The sequence below is a fragment of the Gekko japonicus genome, unplaced genomic scaffold (genome assembly GCF_001447785.1).
Source record: "Gekko japonicus isolate JY-2015 unplaced genomic scaffold, Gekko_japonicus_V1.1 scaffold7337, whole genome shotgun sequence".
Lineage (NCBI taxonomy): Eukaryota > Metazoa > Chordata > Lepidosauria > Squamata > Gekkonidae > Gekko > Gekko japonicus.
Window position 1 is genome coordinate 3,567 of NW_015175080.1, and position 13,122 is coordinate 16,688.

General features: G+C 50.6%; 1 protein-coding gene across 1 annotated transcript in view; it reads left to right on the plus strand.

The window, feature by feature from the left end:
* LOC107122179 (ALS2 C-terminal-like protein) overlaps positions 1 to 13,122 on the plus strand; it is a gene marked incomplete at both ends in the record, with an annotated part of 16,223 nt that overhangs the window by 2,215 nt on the left and 886 nt on the right. Inside the window, 5 exons of the mRNA XM_015425208.1 lie at positions 1,458 to 1,619; positions 3,678 to 3,789; positions 6,404 to 6,481; positions 8,056 to 8,183; positions 11,813 to 11,986. Coding sequence (XP_015280694.1) covers positions 1,458 to 1,619; positions 3,678 to 3,789; positions 6,404 to 6,481; positions 8,056 to 8,183; positions 11,813 to 11,986 — 654 coding nt within the window. The remainder of the gene's footprint in view (positions 1 to 1,457; positions 1,620 to 3,677; positions 3,790 to 6,403; positions 6,482 to 8,055; positions 8,184 to 11,812; positions 11,987 to 13,122) is intronic.

Genomic DNA, 13,122 nt, shown 5'->3' on the forward strand with positions numbered 1-13,122 from the left:
TTGTCTCTCGATCCATCTTATATCTATCATGCATCAATCATCTGTCTGTCTATCCATCCATTTTATATCTATCATCCATCAATCATCTGTCTGTCTATCCATCCATCTTATATCTATCATCCATCATCTGTCTGTCTATCCATCCATCTTCTATCTGTCTATCATCTGTCTGTCTGTCTATTCATTGGATTTATATCCTTCCCTCCCTGCAAGCGGTCTCAGGGCGGGTCACAACCATTAAGCTACAATATAATAGTAAATACAGTTCATATAGAGTTAAAATTTCTAAAACCAACAGATAGCAAAAGTTTTAATTCCCGGTGTCCACAAGGGCCTCTCACAAGTGCAGGGCATAGAAGGACCCATTTAACGGATGCCGTAGTGATCTTTAAGAAAGGGCAGTGCACCCAGACAGGGCAGGCAGGGGAGGCCAAAAACTTCAGGCATCCACCACCTCAGCCAAAGGCATCCGCAAACCATAGGAGGCCGCAAGAAACCTGCTGCCAGGTGATGGATCTGTGGCCACCGTCACATGCCTTCTCCAAAACATACTGAGCCAATGGGAGAAGTGGTCATAGAGAAGGGCGCTGGGGGTAACGTAAGGTGAGAACATGGCCGTGACCACATACAGTGAAATCCTCCGGTGCAGGGAAGCATGGGAAATGTAGTTCCTGTGCTTCTGGGTACCGGTGGACTATGCCATGAAGCGTTTTGGCCAAGCATTGGGATGGCAGAAGAAAATGGATGTGGGCAATCCTGGCTCTCCGTTGCAGACACAATAGCTGTCTCTGCAGCGGTCTGTCTCATGTTGCGTGCCCTCCAGTGCAGCATTCTTCAGTAGAACTGGTTCGTACAATCAGGTGTAGCGGAGAGGCCATGACACAGTGGTAGAGCCTCTGCTTGGCCTGCAGAAGGTCCCAGGTTCAATCCCCGGCAGCATCTCCAGTTAAAAAGGACCAGGCAGGAGGTGATGGGAAAGACCTCAGCCTGAGACCCTGGAGAGCTGTCAAGAGGGGCCGTGGCTCAGTGGCAGAGCGTCTGCTTGGCATGCAGAAGGTCCCAGGTTCAATCCCCGGCAGCATCTCCAGTTAAAAAGGACCAGGCAGGAGGTGATGGGAAAGACCTCAGCCTGAGACCCTGGAGAGCTGTCAAGAGGGGCCGTGGCTCAGTGGCAGAGCGTCTGCTTGGCATGCAGAAGGTCCCAGGTTCAATCCCCGGCAGCATCTCCAGTTAAAAAGGACCAGGCAGGAGGTGATGGGAAAGACCTCTGCCTGAGACCCTGGAGAGCCGCTGCCAGTCTGAGTAGACAAGACTGACACTGATGGACCAGTGATATGATTGAGTAGAAGGCAGCTTCAAGACTACCTCATTTGTGAACCAGGCAACAATAACAAATAGTGCCTTGCTTGGAACGGAGATGTACCACGTCCAATAACTGTCGTGTGTCTCTTTTCCAGATATGGTGACGAGAGGGTCTACAAAGGGTATTTCAAGGACAACATGCGCCATGGGTTCAGTATCTTGGAGAACCCTTCTTGCGCCGAGCACCCATTTAAATATACGGGGCACTGGGAAAACGACAAAAGAAATGGCTATGGCATTTGGGATGACACGGAGAGGTAGGTCTGGAAGCTCCGGGCGGTGCTTTGCTGAGATCTGTCTCTGGTGACAAGAGGTCATGCAGAGGTTGTTGTTGTTGTTGTTGTTCAGTCGCTCACAGTTTTTCTGACACTGTCTAAGACTCACCCTTTTATGGATGTGACAGCAACAAGGGCTGTACGCAACTGCTCTTGAGGAAGGCATTGCCACCATCTTGCTTTCCTGGAGTTTGTATACAGAGTTGGTTTTCATAAGATCATCAGAAGAGCCCTGCTGGATCAGACCAGTGGTCCATCTAGTCCAGCATCCCATCTCACACAGTGGCCAGCCAGGTACTCTGGAAGGTCAAAAATAGGGCATAGAGGCCCAGACCTCCCCTAATAAGGACATCAGAAGAGTCCTGCTGGATCAGACCAGGGAGGGTCCATCTCGTCCAGCATCCCATCTCACACAATGGCCACTGTGTGACACAGAGTGTTGGACTGGATGGACCACTGGCCTGATCCAACATGGTTTCTATTATGTTCTCACTTGCATTGGAGGGGGGAATTTTTAAAAGGCAAAAGCGCCTTCCAATGAAATTAAGAAAATAAGAGAACTCAGATCTTTAATTGGAACACTATGGGACACTCCGTCCGGGTCGGTGATGCTCTGTCTTCTTGGTGCTTGGGGGGGGCAAGAGTGGGAGGGCTTCTGGAGTTCTGGCCCCCCTGGTGAACCTCCTGATGGCACAGAGTGTTGGACTGGATGGATCACTGGCCTGATCCAACATGGCTTCTCTTATGTTCTTATGTTCTCTGTAATCTTGGTGCTTGGGGGAGCTACAGTGGGAGGGCTTCTGGAGTTCTGACTCCACTGGTGGACCTCCTGATGGCTCCTGGGTTTTGACCACTGTGTGACACAGAGTGTCGGACTGGATGGGCCATTGGCCTGATCCAAGATGGATTCTCTTACGTTCTTAGGAGATGCCAGGGATTGAACCTGGAACTTCCTACATGCCAAGTGGATGCTCAAGCCTGAGCCATGCCCCTCCCAAGGGAACCCCAAGTCCAGAAAGGTTCTGGAGGATGATTGTATTGTCCATCATCCTTCAGAATTTCCTGCACTGTGAAATTGTTTGTCCGAGCCCATGCTAGAGATGGGAACATAGTTCCAGGCCTTGCATGCAGAAGGTCCCCTGGTGTCTCTGGTATCTCCACTGGTATCTCCAGTGAAACCTTTAGGTGATGGAAAAGACCTCAGCCTGAGACCCTGGAGAGCTGCTGCCAGTCAGAGTAGACGAGACCGGTCTTGCTATGCTGACTCAGTAGAAGGCAGCTTCACCCAGGGCTCATTTTGTAGAAGAGGAAGAAGAAGAAGAGATTGGATTTATACCCCGCCCTTCACTACCCAAAGGTGTCTCAGAGCGGCTTACAAACTCCTTTCCCTTCCCCTCCCCACAACAGACACCCTGTGAGGTGGGTGGGGCTGAGAGAACTCTTGACAGAAACTGCTCTTTTTCAAGAACAGCTGTGCCAGAGTTATGGCTTGCCCAAGGTCATCCAGCCAGGTGCAAGTGGAGGAGTGGGGAATCAAACCCGGTTCTCCCAGATTAGAGTCTGCACAAGAAAGGAGAAGGAGAAGAGGAGGAGATTGGATTTAACCACTACACCAAACTGTAGCAGGAACTCCTTTGCATATTAGGCGACACCCCCTCTAAGCCAATCCTCCAAGAGCTTACAGAGCTCTTCTTAAAGGGGCTACTGTAAGGTCTTGGAGGATTGGCTACATTAGGGGTGTGTCGCCCAGGGCTCTTTTTGTAGCAGGAACATCTTTGCATATTAGGCGACACCCCCTCTAATGTAGCCAATCCTCCAAGAGCCTACAGAGCTCTTCTTAAAAAAAAACACACCCCTAATGTAGCCAATCCTCCAAGAGCTTGCAGAGCTCTTCTTACAGGGGCCACTGTAAGCTCTTGGAGGATTGGCTACATTAGGGGGGGTGTCCACAATGATCGTCTTCAACTGTGTTGTAGTTGCTCGTGGTTTTGCTGGTTGTCACTGCATGTGATGGATTCCTCCCCCCCCCCCACGTTTCAGGGCAGAGAGGTACATCGGGATGTGGCACGAAGACCAGAGACATGGACCAGGAATCGTGGTCACGCAGTCCGGCGGATGCTATCAGAGGATGTTCCACACGGATAAAATGGTGGTGAGTGTCGTGACCGGTGGAGAAGCTGGAGAATTTCTGAGCTCTTGGGCAGTCACCTGTCTAGGTTCAGGACTCTGCAGGGACTCTTGAATCCAGGTGTTCTGAGATCTAGCCTGATCGCATCAGATCTCAGAAGCTAACTAGGATCGGCCCTAGTTAGCACCGATTGATTGATTGATTGATTCAATGTTTATCCCGCCCTCCCCGCCGAAGACAGGCACAGGGCGGCTTACGACAAATTGGAAAATATATTAGAACACACATGCTTATACAATAGGTAAAGGTTCCCTTGCTCGAAAGCCAGTCGAGTCCGACTCTAGGGTTGCGGTGCTCATCTCCGCTTCCAAGCCAAAGAGCCAGCGCTGTCCGAAGACGTTTCCGTGGCCATGTGGCCGGCGTGACTAAACGCCTAGGCACACGGAACGCTGTGACCTTCCCACCGAAGTGGTACCTATTTATCTACTTGCAATTTCTTGCTTTCGAACTGCTAGGTTGGCAGGATCTGGAACTAGAGAGCTCACTCCATCATGCAGCACCCGGGTCTCGAACAGCTGAACTACCGGCCTTCCACAGCCTGCAGTTCAGCGTCTTAACCACTTGAGCCACCACAGCTCCACGCTTATACGATACAGTGTCATAAATACAAAACATACCAATTCATAGTACAAAATGAAATAATACAAAATAAAATAATGGGCTGGTAAGCGATGGCGTCCCGGAGCCAGGGCTCTTTTTGTAGCAGGAACTCATTTGCATATTAAGCGACACACCCCTAATGTAGCCAATCCTCCAAGAGCTTACAGTGGCCCCTGTAAGAAGAGCTCTGCAAGCTCTTGGAGGATTGGCTACATTAGGGGTGTGTGGCCTAATATGCAAAGGAGTTCCTGCTACAAAAAGAGCTCTGCCGGAGGCCATGATGGAATATGCCCGAAAATGGTCCCCGTCAACATCCGGCATAGGTGGCTATTGATGTCAGTAGAAGGGCCTTAACTGTTCAGTTAGTGTTGTTGGTGTTATTGATGTTATTAGGGGATGTTTTTAGTGGCGGCTCCCGAATCGAAGGCCTGGTGGAAGAGCTCCATTTTACAGCCCCTGCAGAACTCTGCAAGACCCTGCAGGGCCCTGATGTCTTCCGGGAGCTCGTTCCACCCGGGTGGAGCCGCCACTGAAAAGGCCCTGGCCCTGGCGGAAGCCAGTCTGGCGTCTTTCGGACCAGGGAGGCACTTGGACGGGAGGCCATCGTGGAAGTCCAGGGTTGCGATGCAGGCAGTGGCCACCCACCTCTGAACGCCTCTTGCCTTGAAAACCCTGTGGGGTCACCGTAAGCTGCCTGCAACTTGACGGCATTTCCTGGCAGTAGTTATTATAGGGGGGGGGGGAATTCTAGCCCGGGCATTTGTAGTCTAGAGCTTGCTTCGTGACGAAGCGCACTCCAGTCTGAGGCATTTTATGTCAGAATAATAATAATAATAATACCATTCGATTTATTGATCGCCCAATCCGGCAGAGCTGCTGGCTCTGAGCGATTTACAGTTACATGGTTTCACACAAGGGACTAACAATTTCATAGGGGGGTAAGGGAGGACAACATATAATTCTTTAAATTGCACACATTTGCAGCCGACGGGGATTTTTGTTCAGCTGTAGGCTTCAGACGTGTTCCGGACAGCATTCATTTCGGCTTGGCTTGATGACGTTGGTTCTTCCTGGGCTGCTTTGAATCGTAGCGTCGCACTGCCATCGCCTGGCCGGGTTGACCCATTACAGAATGAAAATGCACATGCCTTTAAACCATCATACAGGCTCCTGTGGCCCCTCTGGAATGTTTAGCTCTGATGGGATTGTGTGATGGTTCGATCCAGGGGCCATTTCGTAGAAAAAGAGGTGCAGGAGCTCATTAGCATAGCTCATTAGCGTAACCTATTTGCATATGCCACACCCCCTGACATCACCGGAAGTGTGTCAGAAGCCGACGCCCACCGCTCAGGCTCCACTGGACTGTTTTGGATTGCTAGCTATTGGGGGGGGGAAGAACGCGCAGATCTGCCCTCGCAGAGGAGGGAGAGCTCGTACCTAAATAAAACTTGGTCTTAAAGGTGCCACTGGACTGTTTTGGATTGGGGGGCTCTGCAACGTACCTGGCTGCTTCTTGCTCTGACTGAGGGCTGCTGGGAGCAGGGGGTGGGGCTTGTTGCATGTGCCCGCCCCCTGGGCTCTTTACTGCCGGAGCTCCGCTCCTGTGCGCTCCTGCAGGAAATGACCCCTAGTTCGATCCCTGTGCTTCGCCTGTTTTGTTTTGTTTTGGTGGTATAGTTGCATTTGTGTGTGTGTGTGTGTGTGTCTGCCTATGCCTGGAAGTTGTGGAGAACTCTGGCGCCTCCTACTGGGGAATGGAGGACGCTCAGAGGTTTGACAGCCTGCCTCTGGCCTTCTGGCCTTGGTATTCTCTGGAGGTCTCCCTAGACCGTTCCATAAGTTGGGGGCCACCTCTGGTACTGGAGGGAGCTAACGACCGTCATGATGATAAGAACATAAGCAGAGACCAGGATTGCTGGGTTTCAAAGCAGAAAAGTTCTGAGGTTCTTTTATCTGGCTTTCCTCCTGTGATCTGTAGGGCTCTGGAACTCTTCTCCTGGAAGACGACTCGGTCTACGAGGGGAACTTCACACCGGACTTAACGTTTGTTGGAAAGGTGAGGTTGGGGAGCGTGTGTTGGCTTGCCCTGAGAATTTGGACCGGATGGAGAAGGACTTAGAAGTTTCTTTGCCCGTGTCCCTGCCCTTCCGTCACACAAAGCAGATCACCGATGGCGAAATCCAGGGGTCATATAGTAGAAAAAGAGGTGCAGGAGCTCATTAGCATAACTCATTGGCATAACTTATTTGCATATGCCACACCCCCTGGCATCACCGGAAGTGGGTCAGAAGGCAACACCCACCGCTCAGGCTCCACTGGACTGTTTTGGATTGCTAGCTATGGGGGGGGGGGGAATGTGCAGATCTGCCCTCGCAGAGGAGGGAGAGCTTGTATCTGAATAAAACTTGGTCTTAAAGGTGCCACTGGACTGTTTTGGGCCGGGGGGCCGGGGGGAGCTCTGCAACTTACCTGGCTGCTTCTTGCTCTGACTGAGGGCTGCTGGGAGCAGGCTTGTTGCATGTGCCCGCCCCCTGGGCTCTTTACTGCTGGAGCACCGCTCCAGTGCACTCCTGCAGGAAATGACCCCTGGATGTGGTACATCTCCATTCCAAACAAGGCATTATTTGTTATTGTTGCCTAGTGTCGTTGTTAAGAGTGACAGACTCTAATCTGGAGAACCGGGTTCGATTCCCCACTCCTCCACGTGAAGCCGGCTGGGTGACCTTGGGTCAGTTACAGCTCATTCAGAACTCTCTCAGCCCCCCAAAAATCAGTCTAGCTCACCACCTAGTGGTGCATAACGCTGAAGAGCTAGAACATCAGGCTGCCAGACAATCTTAGGATCTCTTGGCTATACTATACATAATGCCATATGATGATGATAATAATAATATTCCCTCTTATATGCTCACCTATCAGTGCTTTGAATTTTAGGGGACAGGTGGCAATTGTTGTTGTTGTTGTTGTTGTTATTATTAATAATTATTATTATTCAGATTTTGGGAGATAGAAGAGGGGAGGGTTCAGCTCCTCTTGCCTCTATGCCCCTTTCGATGTAGAAGCCCCCTCCCCTACTTTCTATATGCATGCAAATGTATTGAAAGCCAGTTTGGTGTAGTGGTTAGGAGCGTGGACTCTAATCGGGGAGAACCGGGTTTGATTCCCCACGTCTCCACTTGCAGCTGCTGGTGTGACCTTGGGTCAGTCACAAGTTCTCTCAGAGCTGTTCTCTCAAGGACAGTTCTGAAAAGAGCTCTCTCAGCCCCACCCACCTCAGAGGGTGTTTGTTGTAGGGAGGGGAAGGGAAAAGAGATTGCGAGCGGCTCTGAGACTCCAAGTGAAGGGCGGGGTATAAGTCCAATCTCCTCCTCCTCCTTTTCCACTACATTTATCTTGCCGCCGTTTAAAGTCTGCAGACGTCCTCTCTGAGCTGGATGGCCGGATTCAAGTCCAACGGCAGATACCCAACAAAGAGGGCCTTGACCCTCAAAAGCTCATACTCGGAAATCTCGTTGGTCTCTACGTTGCCGCTGGACTCGAATCTGGCTCTTCTACCACAGGCCGACATGGTTCCCCTCTGAAACGCTGATCTGGATGCCGTCTTAATCCTGACTCTGGGGCTTGTTTCAGGGAAAACTGACCTTCCCCAATGGATTCACCCTGGAAGGAACCTTCAGCAACAAATCCAGCCAAGGCCTGCAGACCCAAGGGATCCTGGACACCTCCGGAGAACGACCGGATGAGCCAATGACCAAGCTGTGAGTGGAAGCGGGAGGGAAGGGACCCCTGGCTTAGGGTCTGGCTGGGCTGCAGTTGATCTCCAAATAAGACTGGCGAGGAGGCGTGTGCAGGGCTATTTGGGGGCAGGAACGCACAGGAACGGAGTTCCGGCTGGCTTCAGAGTTGGCCACGCCCACTATAGGCAAAATTTCTGCATGCATGGCTACAGAGGGAAGGCCTGGAGAGCGACCCCCCCCCCCGGTGACTCCAAGGTGGGCAGGCCAGGGGGCCCCTTGGAAGGAGCGGGGAGGCATTTAAATGCCTCCCCGTGCCTACCCTGTCCTGTCCAAGGGCGCCCAGGCAAGACCAAGGGAAGACATGGGGGTGTGGCCTGATATGCTAATGAGTTTCTGCTGTGGGTGTGGCCTATTATGCTAATGAGTTCCTGCTGGGCTTTTTCTCCCAAAAAAGCCCTGGGCGTGTGTTAGTCTGGCTCTAGCCCACGGTTTTAAGCCCCCAGCTTCCAACTGTGTTCTGCATTGATCTTGGTAATGGCCTCGTGGTGATAAGGACATATATTCTAACGATTTATCCAGGGGTAGCAGCTGGCTTCTTGTTGGATGGCTAACCATGGAGATTGGCTGGCTTTTGAAATGGCTTCTACATAGAATCATAGAATCACAGAGTTGAAAGGGGCCACACTGGCCAGGTAGTCAAACCCCCTGTTGAATGCAGGACCAGCCTAGAGCTGAGGTGTCAAACTCATTTGTTATGAGGGCCGGATCTGACATAAATGAGACCTTGTTGGGCCGGGCCACGTGTGTCATAAAATGTAAGGCCAGGTAGTGGAGTTATAAACTTTAAAAAGGACACAGACAAACACAATTAAATATTTTTAAAAACTTTAAATAAAACATGCTTAAAACACTAGCACTCTTGCAATATTTTGTCTATTTAACCGTGTCTGATAACGGACGCCTCTTGCTCTGGGGGGGTACTGTTCTTAGACAGTTAAGTTTTAAGAGTTAATGAAAAGGAAAAAGTACTTAAATGTCTGACTCAGTTTATATTGATCTAAATGAAGTGAAGACTTGATTTAATGAAACTAGTGAGGATCTCCTCTCTTGGGTTTTTAGTCAGTAGTGGGTTTCTATACTTTGTCCTGCCCCCAGGCTGCATGTTTGACACCTCTGGCCGAGAGCATCCCTGACAAGTGTTTGTCCAGCCCCTGATTCGAGACTGCCAGAGAGGGGGAGCTCACCACTTCCCCAGGCAGCCGATTCCACTGTTGCATAACTCTGACTCCCAGTGCCGGGAGGCAACACTCAGGAGAAGGCCTCGGTTTCCATGTCCTGTTGTTGGCCCTCCAGAGGAATTGGCTGGCCCCTGTGTGAGATGGGATGCTGGACGAGATGGACCCTCACTGGTCTGATCCAGCAGGGCTCTTCTGGTGTTCTTCTCAGGGGAAGGCCTCAGCCTCTGTGCCCTCTTATTGGCCCTCCAGAGGAACTGGGTGGCCACTGTGTGAGGCCAGATGCTGGACTAGAGGGACCCTCCCTGGTCTGACCCAGCAGGGCTCTTCTGAGGTTCTTCTCAGGGGAAGGCCTCGGCCTCTCTGCCCTGCTGTTGGCCCTCCAGAGGAACTGGCTGGCCACTGTGTGAGACAGGAGACTGGACTAGATGGACCTTCACAGGTCTGATCCAGCAGGGCTCTTCTGACGTTCTTCTCAGGGGAAGGCCTCGGCCTCTTTGCCCTCTTCTTGGCCCTCCAGAGGAACTGGTCGGCCACTGTGTGAGACAGGAGGCTGGACTAGATGGACCCTCTCTGGTCTGGTCCAGCAGGGCTCTTCTGGTGTTCTTCTCAGGGGAAGGCCTCGGCCTCTCTGCCCTGTTGTTGGCCCTCCAGAGGAACTGGCTGGCCTCTGTGAGAGGATGCTGGACTACATGGACCACTGGTCTGATCCAGCAGGGATCTTCTGATGTTCTTTTCGGGAGAAGGCCTCAGCCTCTATTCCCTGTTGCTGGCCCTCCATAGGAACTGGTTGGCCCCTGTGTGAGACAGGATGCTGGACTAGATGGGCCACTGGTCTGATCCAGCAGGGCTCTTCTGATGTTCTTAGTTGAGGTGGGCATGTACGGTGGTGACAGATCCGGGGAGTGTGGGGATTTCTCCTGGTTGCTTGAATGCCACCATTAATAACTTCAGGTGTGTCGCCGTGTTGGTCTGAATCAAGAGAACAAAGTTTGAAACCGGTGGCACCTTTAAGACCAACAAAGTTAAGTTCTGGGTTAACTCTTGTATTATCTCTGTGTTAATTTGCTGCCATTCACTGGTCTTAAAAGGGTAAAGGTTCCCTTGCTCGAAAGCCAGTCGAATCTGACTCTAGGGTTGCGGTGCTCATCTCCGTTTCAAAGCCGTCGCCGTGTTGGTCTGAATCAAGATAACAAAGTTTGAAACCGGTGGCACCTTTAAGACCAACAAAGTTCAGTTCTGGGTTAACTCTTTTATTATCCGTGTGTTAATTGGCTGCCATTCACTGGCCTTACCAACGGCTTCAATCCAGTCATAGCTATAATTGCTCAGTTATTTATGTATCTTGACTCTAATTAGCCTTCCTGGCTGAGGGTGGGTTGTTTCAATGTATCTGAGGAAGCGTGCATGCGCGTGAAAGAGAGAGCCAGTTTGGTGTAGTGGTAAAGTGTGCAGACTCTAATCTGGGAGAACCGGGTTTGATTCCCCACTCCTCCACTTGCAGCTGCTGGATGACCTTGGGCAAGCCGTAGCTCTGATAAGAGCTGTTCTTGGAAAAGAGCCGTTTCTGTCAGAGTTCTCTCAGCCCCACCCACCTCACAGGGTGTCTGTTGTGGGGAGGGGAAGGGGAAGGAGTTTGTAAGCCGCTCTGAGACTCCAAGTGAAGGGCGGGGTATAAATCCAATCTCTTCTCTCTTCTTCTTCTATATGTTAAGTGCCATCAAGTTGTTTCTGACTTACGGCAACCCTATAAATTAATGTTCTCCAAATGTCCTATCATTAGCAGCCATTCCCAGGCCTTGCAAACTACCCCCTCCTTCCCAGCCAAGGGCGGCTTACATAAAATCAGCAAAAAAACATTTACATAGTGCAATTAAACATTTAAAGCAGTATTTAAAAAATTGCAACTCCATGATAACTGCTAGTTTTGCTGTTATGGAGTTTGTGATGGCTACCGTCGTCTCTCTCTTCCCGTGGCTGGCACAGATCTTCTATAGGTGTCTTTCAGGTGTCCCTCCGGCGGCTGGCACGGTTGTTAGTATAAGTTCCAGGGCAGCAGGGCTTCACATCCTAGTTGTTAGAAGTGGCGGCGGCTCCAAAGGCCTGGCGGAAGAGCTCCGTTTTACGGGCCCTGCAGAACTGTAGTAGGTTCCGCAGGGCCCTGATCTCACCTGGGAGAGCGTTCCCCCAAGGAGCCACCACCGAGAAAGCCCTGACTGTGACACCCTTCCCTCTGCCACTAACTGGATGTATGAATGGGGTTCCCTGGGGTTATATCGTTCGTATGCGTGGTTTTCCATCTGATACGTATGGCTTGTTCACGCGTGCCAGTCGCTCCTTGATTCTGCAGTCCTCAAGGGATGGACCCGGCATCAGTGATCGTAGAGGGCTAACCTCTGTTCTTTTCTTGTCCAGCCAGCTCGGCCAGAAGGAATTCCCCGTGGAGGTGAGATGGGAGGGACTCTTCAGCCAGTTCCTGGAGTTCATTCATTCGGGATGTCCAGCAGACCTGGAAGAGGCTTTCATGGGTTTCCACGTCCAGACCAGCAAAGAGCTGAGGAAGTCTCAGGAGTACCTGTTTTGCCAAAGGTGACGAGGGGAATGTGGCCCTGGGCATAAACATGATTCGCTGTTGTAGATTTTCCGGGTTGTCTGGCTGTGGTCTTGGCATTTCGCCAGCAGCTGTGACTGGCCTCCTCAGAGGTATAAGCACAGAAAAACGGAGTACTCTCCGTTTCAAGGTGAGAAGAAGAAAAATGGTAAGCAGGTGATTTATATCTACTCCGGAAGGTGGGGTGGGGCTGAGTCATTACCATGTAGGGGTTCCCCAGGCTGTGAAACATGCTAATAGAGGAGCTTTCCTGAGGAGGTTCTTTTGTATATGGATTGGCTGTCTCCTGAGGAGGTTCTTTTGCATGTGGATTATTTCCCGAGGAGATTTCCTGTCTTCGACAACGTATAAACATGGTTGTTTATTGCAATTGTAGGGCTGGTAGATTCATGGGCAAATCGGTAATGCGTATTGTGAACCCTTAAAAAGGTAAGTCAAACTGAGTAGAGGGCGAACAATTGAAACTTTATATATATGATATATAAAAATACATGCATTTATTTGCTGAGGACCAGTCTTCCCTCTAAGCTGAGTTAGTGTGAGCTAGCTCACAGTTTTTTAGCCTTGGTCTCACACGTTTTTGTCTTAGCTCAGGAAGGAGGGCTCCAGAGCAAAACTAATGTATGCAGCAGCCAAATAGATTGCTCACAACTTTAATGCCAGCAGCTCACAAAGTAGAATCTTTGCTCACAAGACTCCACAGCTTAGAGGTATTTGCTGAGGACACTTTTGGCTTGAACAATCATTGAAAGGCACTTTCTGGACCAGAAATTATTATCAGTGAAATATCATTTGGCATAGGATTGGATCTTGGGAGGCCTGGTTTATACTTTCATTCTATGCCTAGTAGTTTCACTTTGGAACAATGCATTCCTGGTCCATTTCGTATCCATGCTGTGTAATTGTATTGCATTATGGTATAAGCCAAGTTGTTCCTCATTGTGTGTGACCTCTGAAGAGCCAGTTTGGTGTAGTGGTTAAGTGTGTGGACTCTAATCTGGGAGAACCGGGTTTGATTCCCCACGCCTCCACCTGCACCTGGCTGGATGACCTTGGGCAAGCCATAGTTCTGACAAGAGCTGTCCTTGAAAAAGAGCAGTTTGTGTCAGAGTTC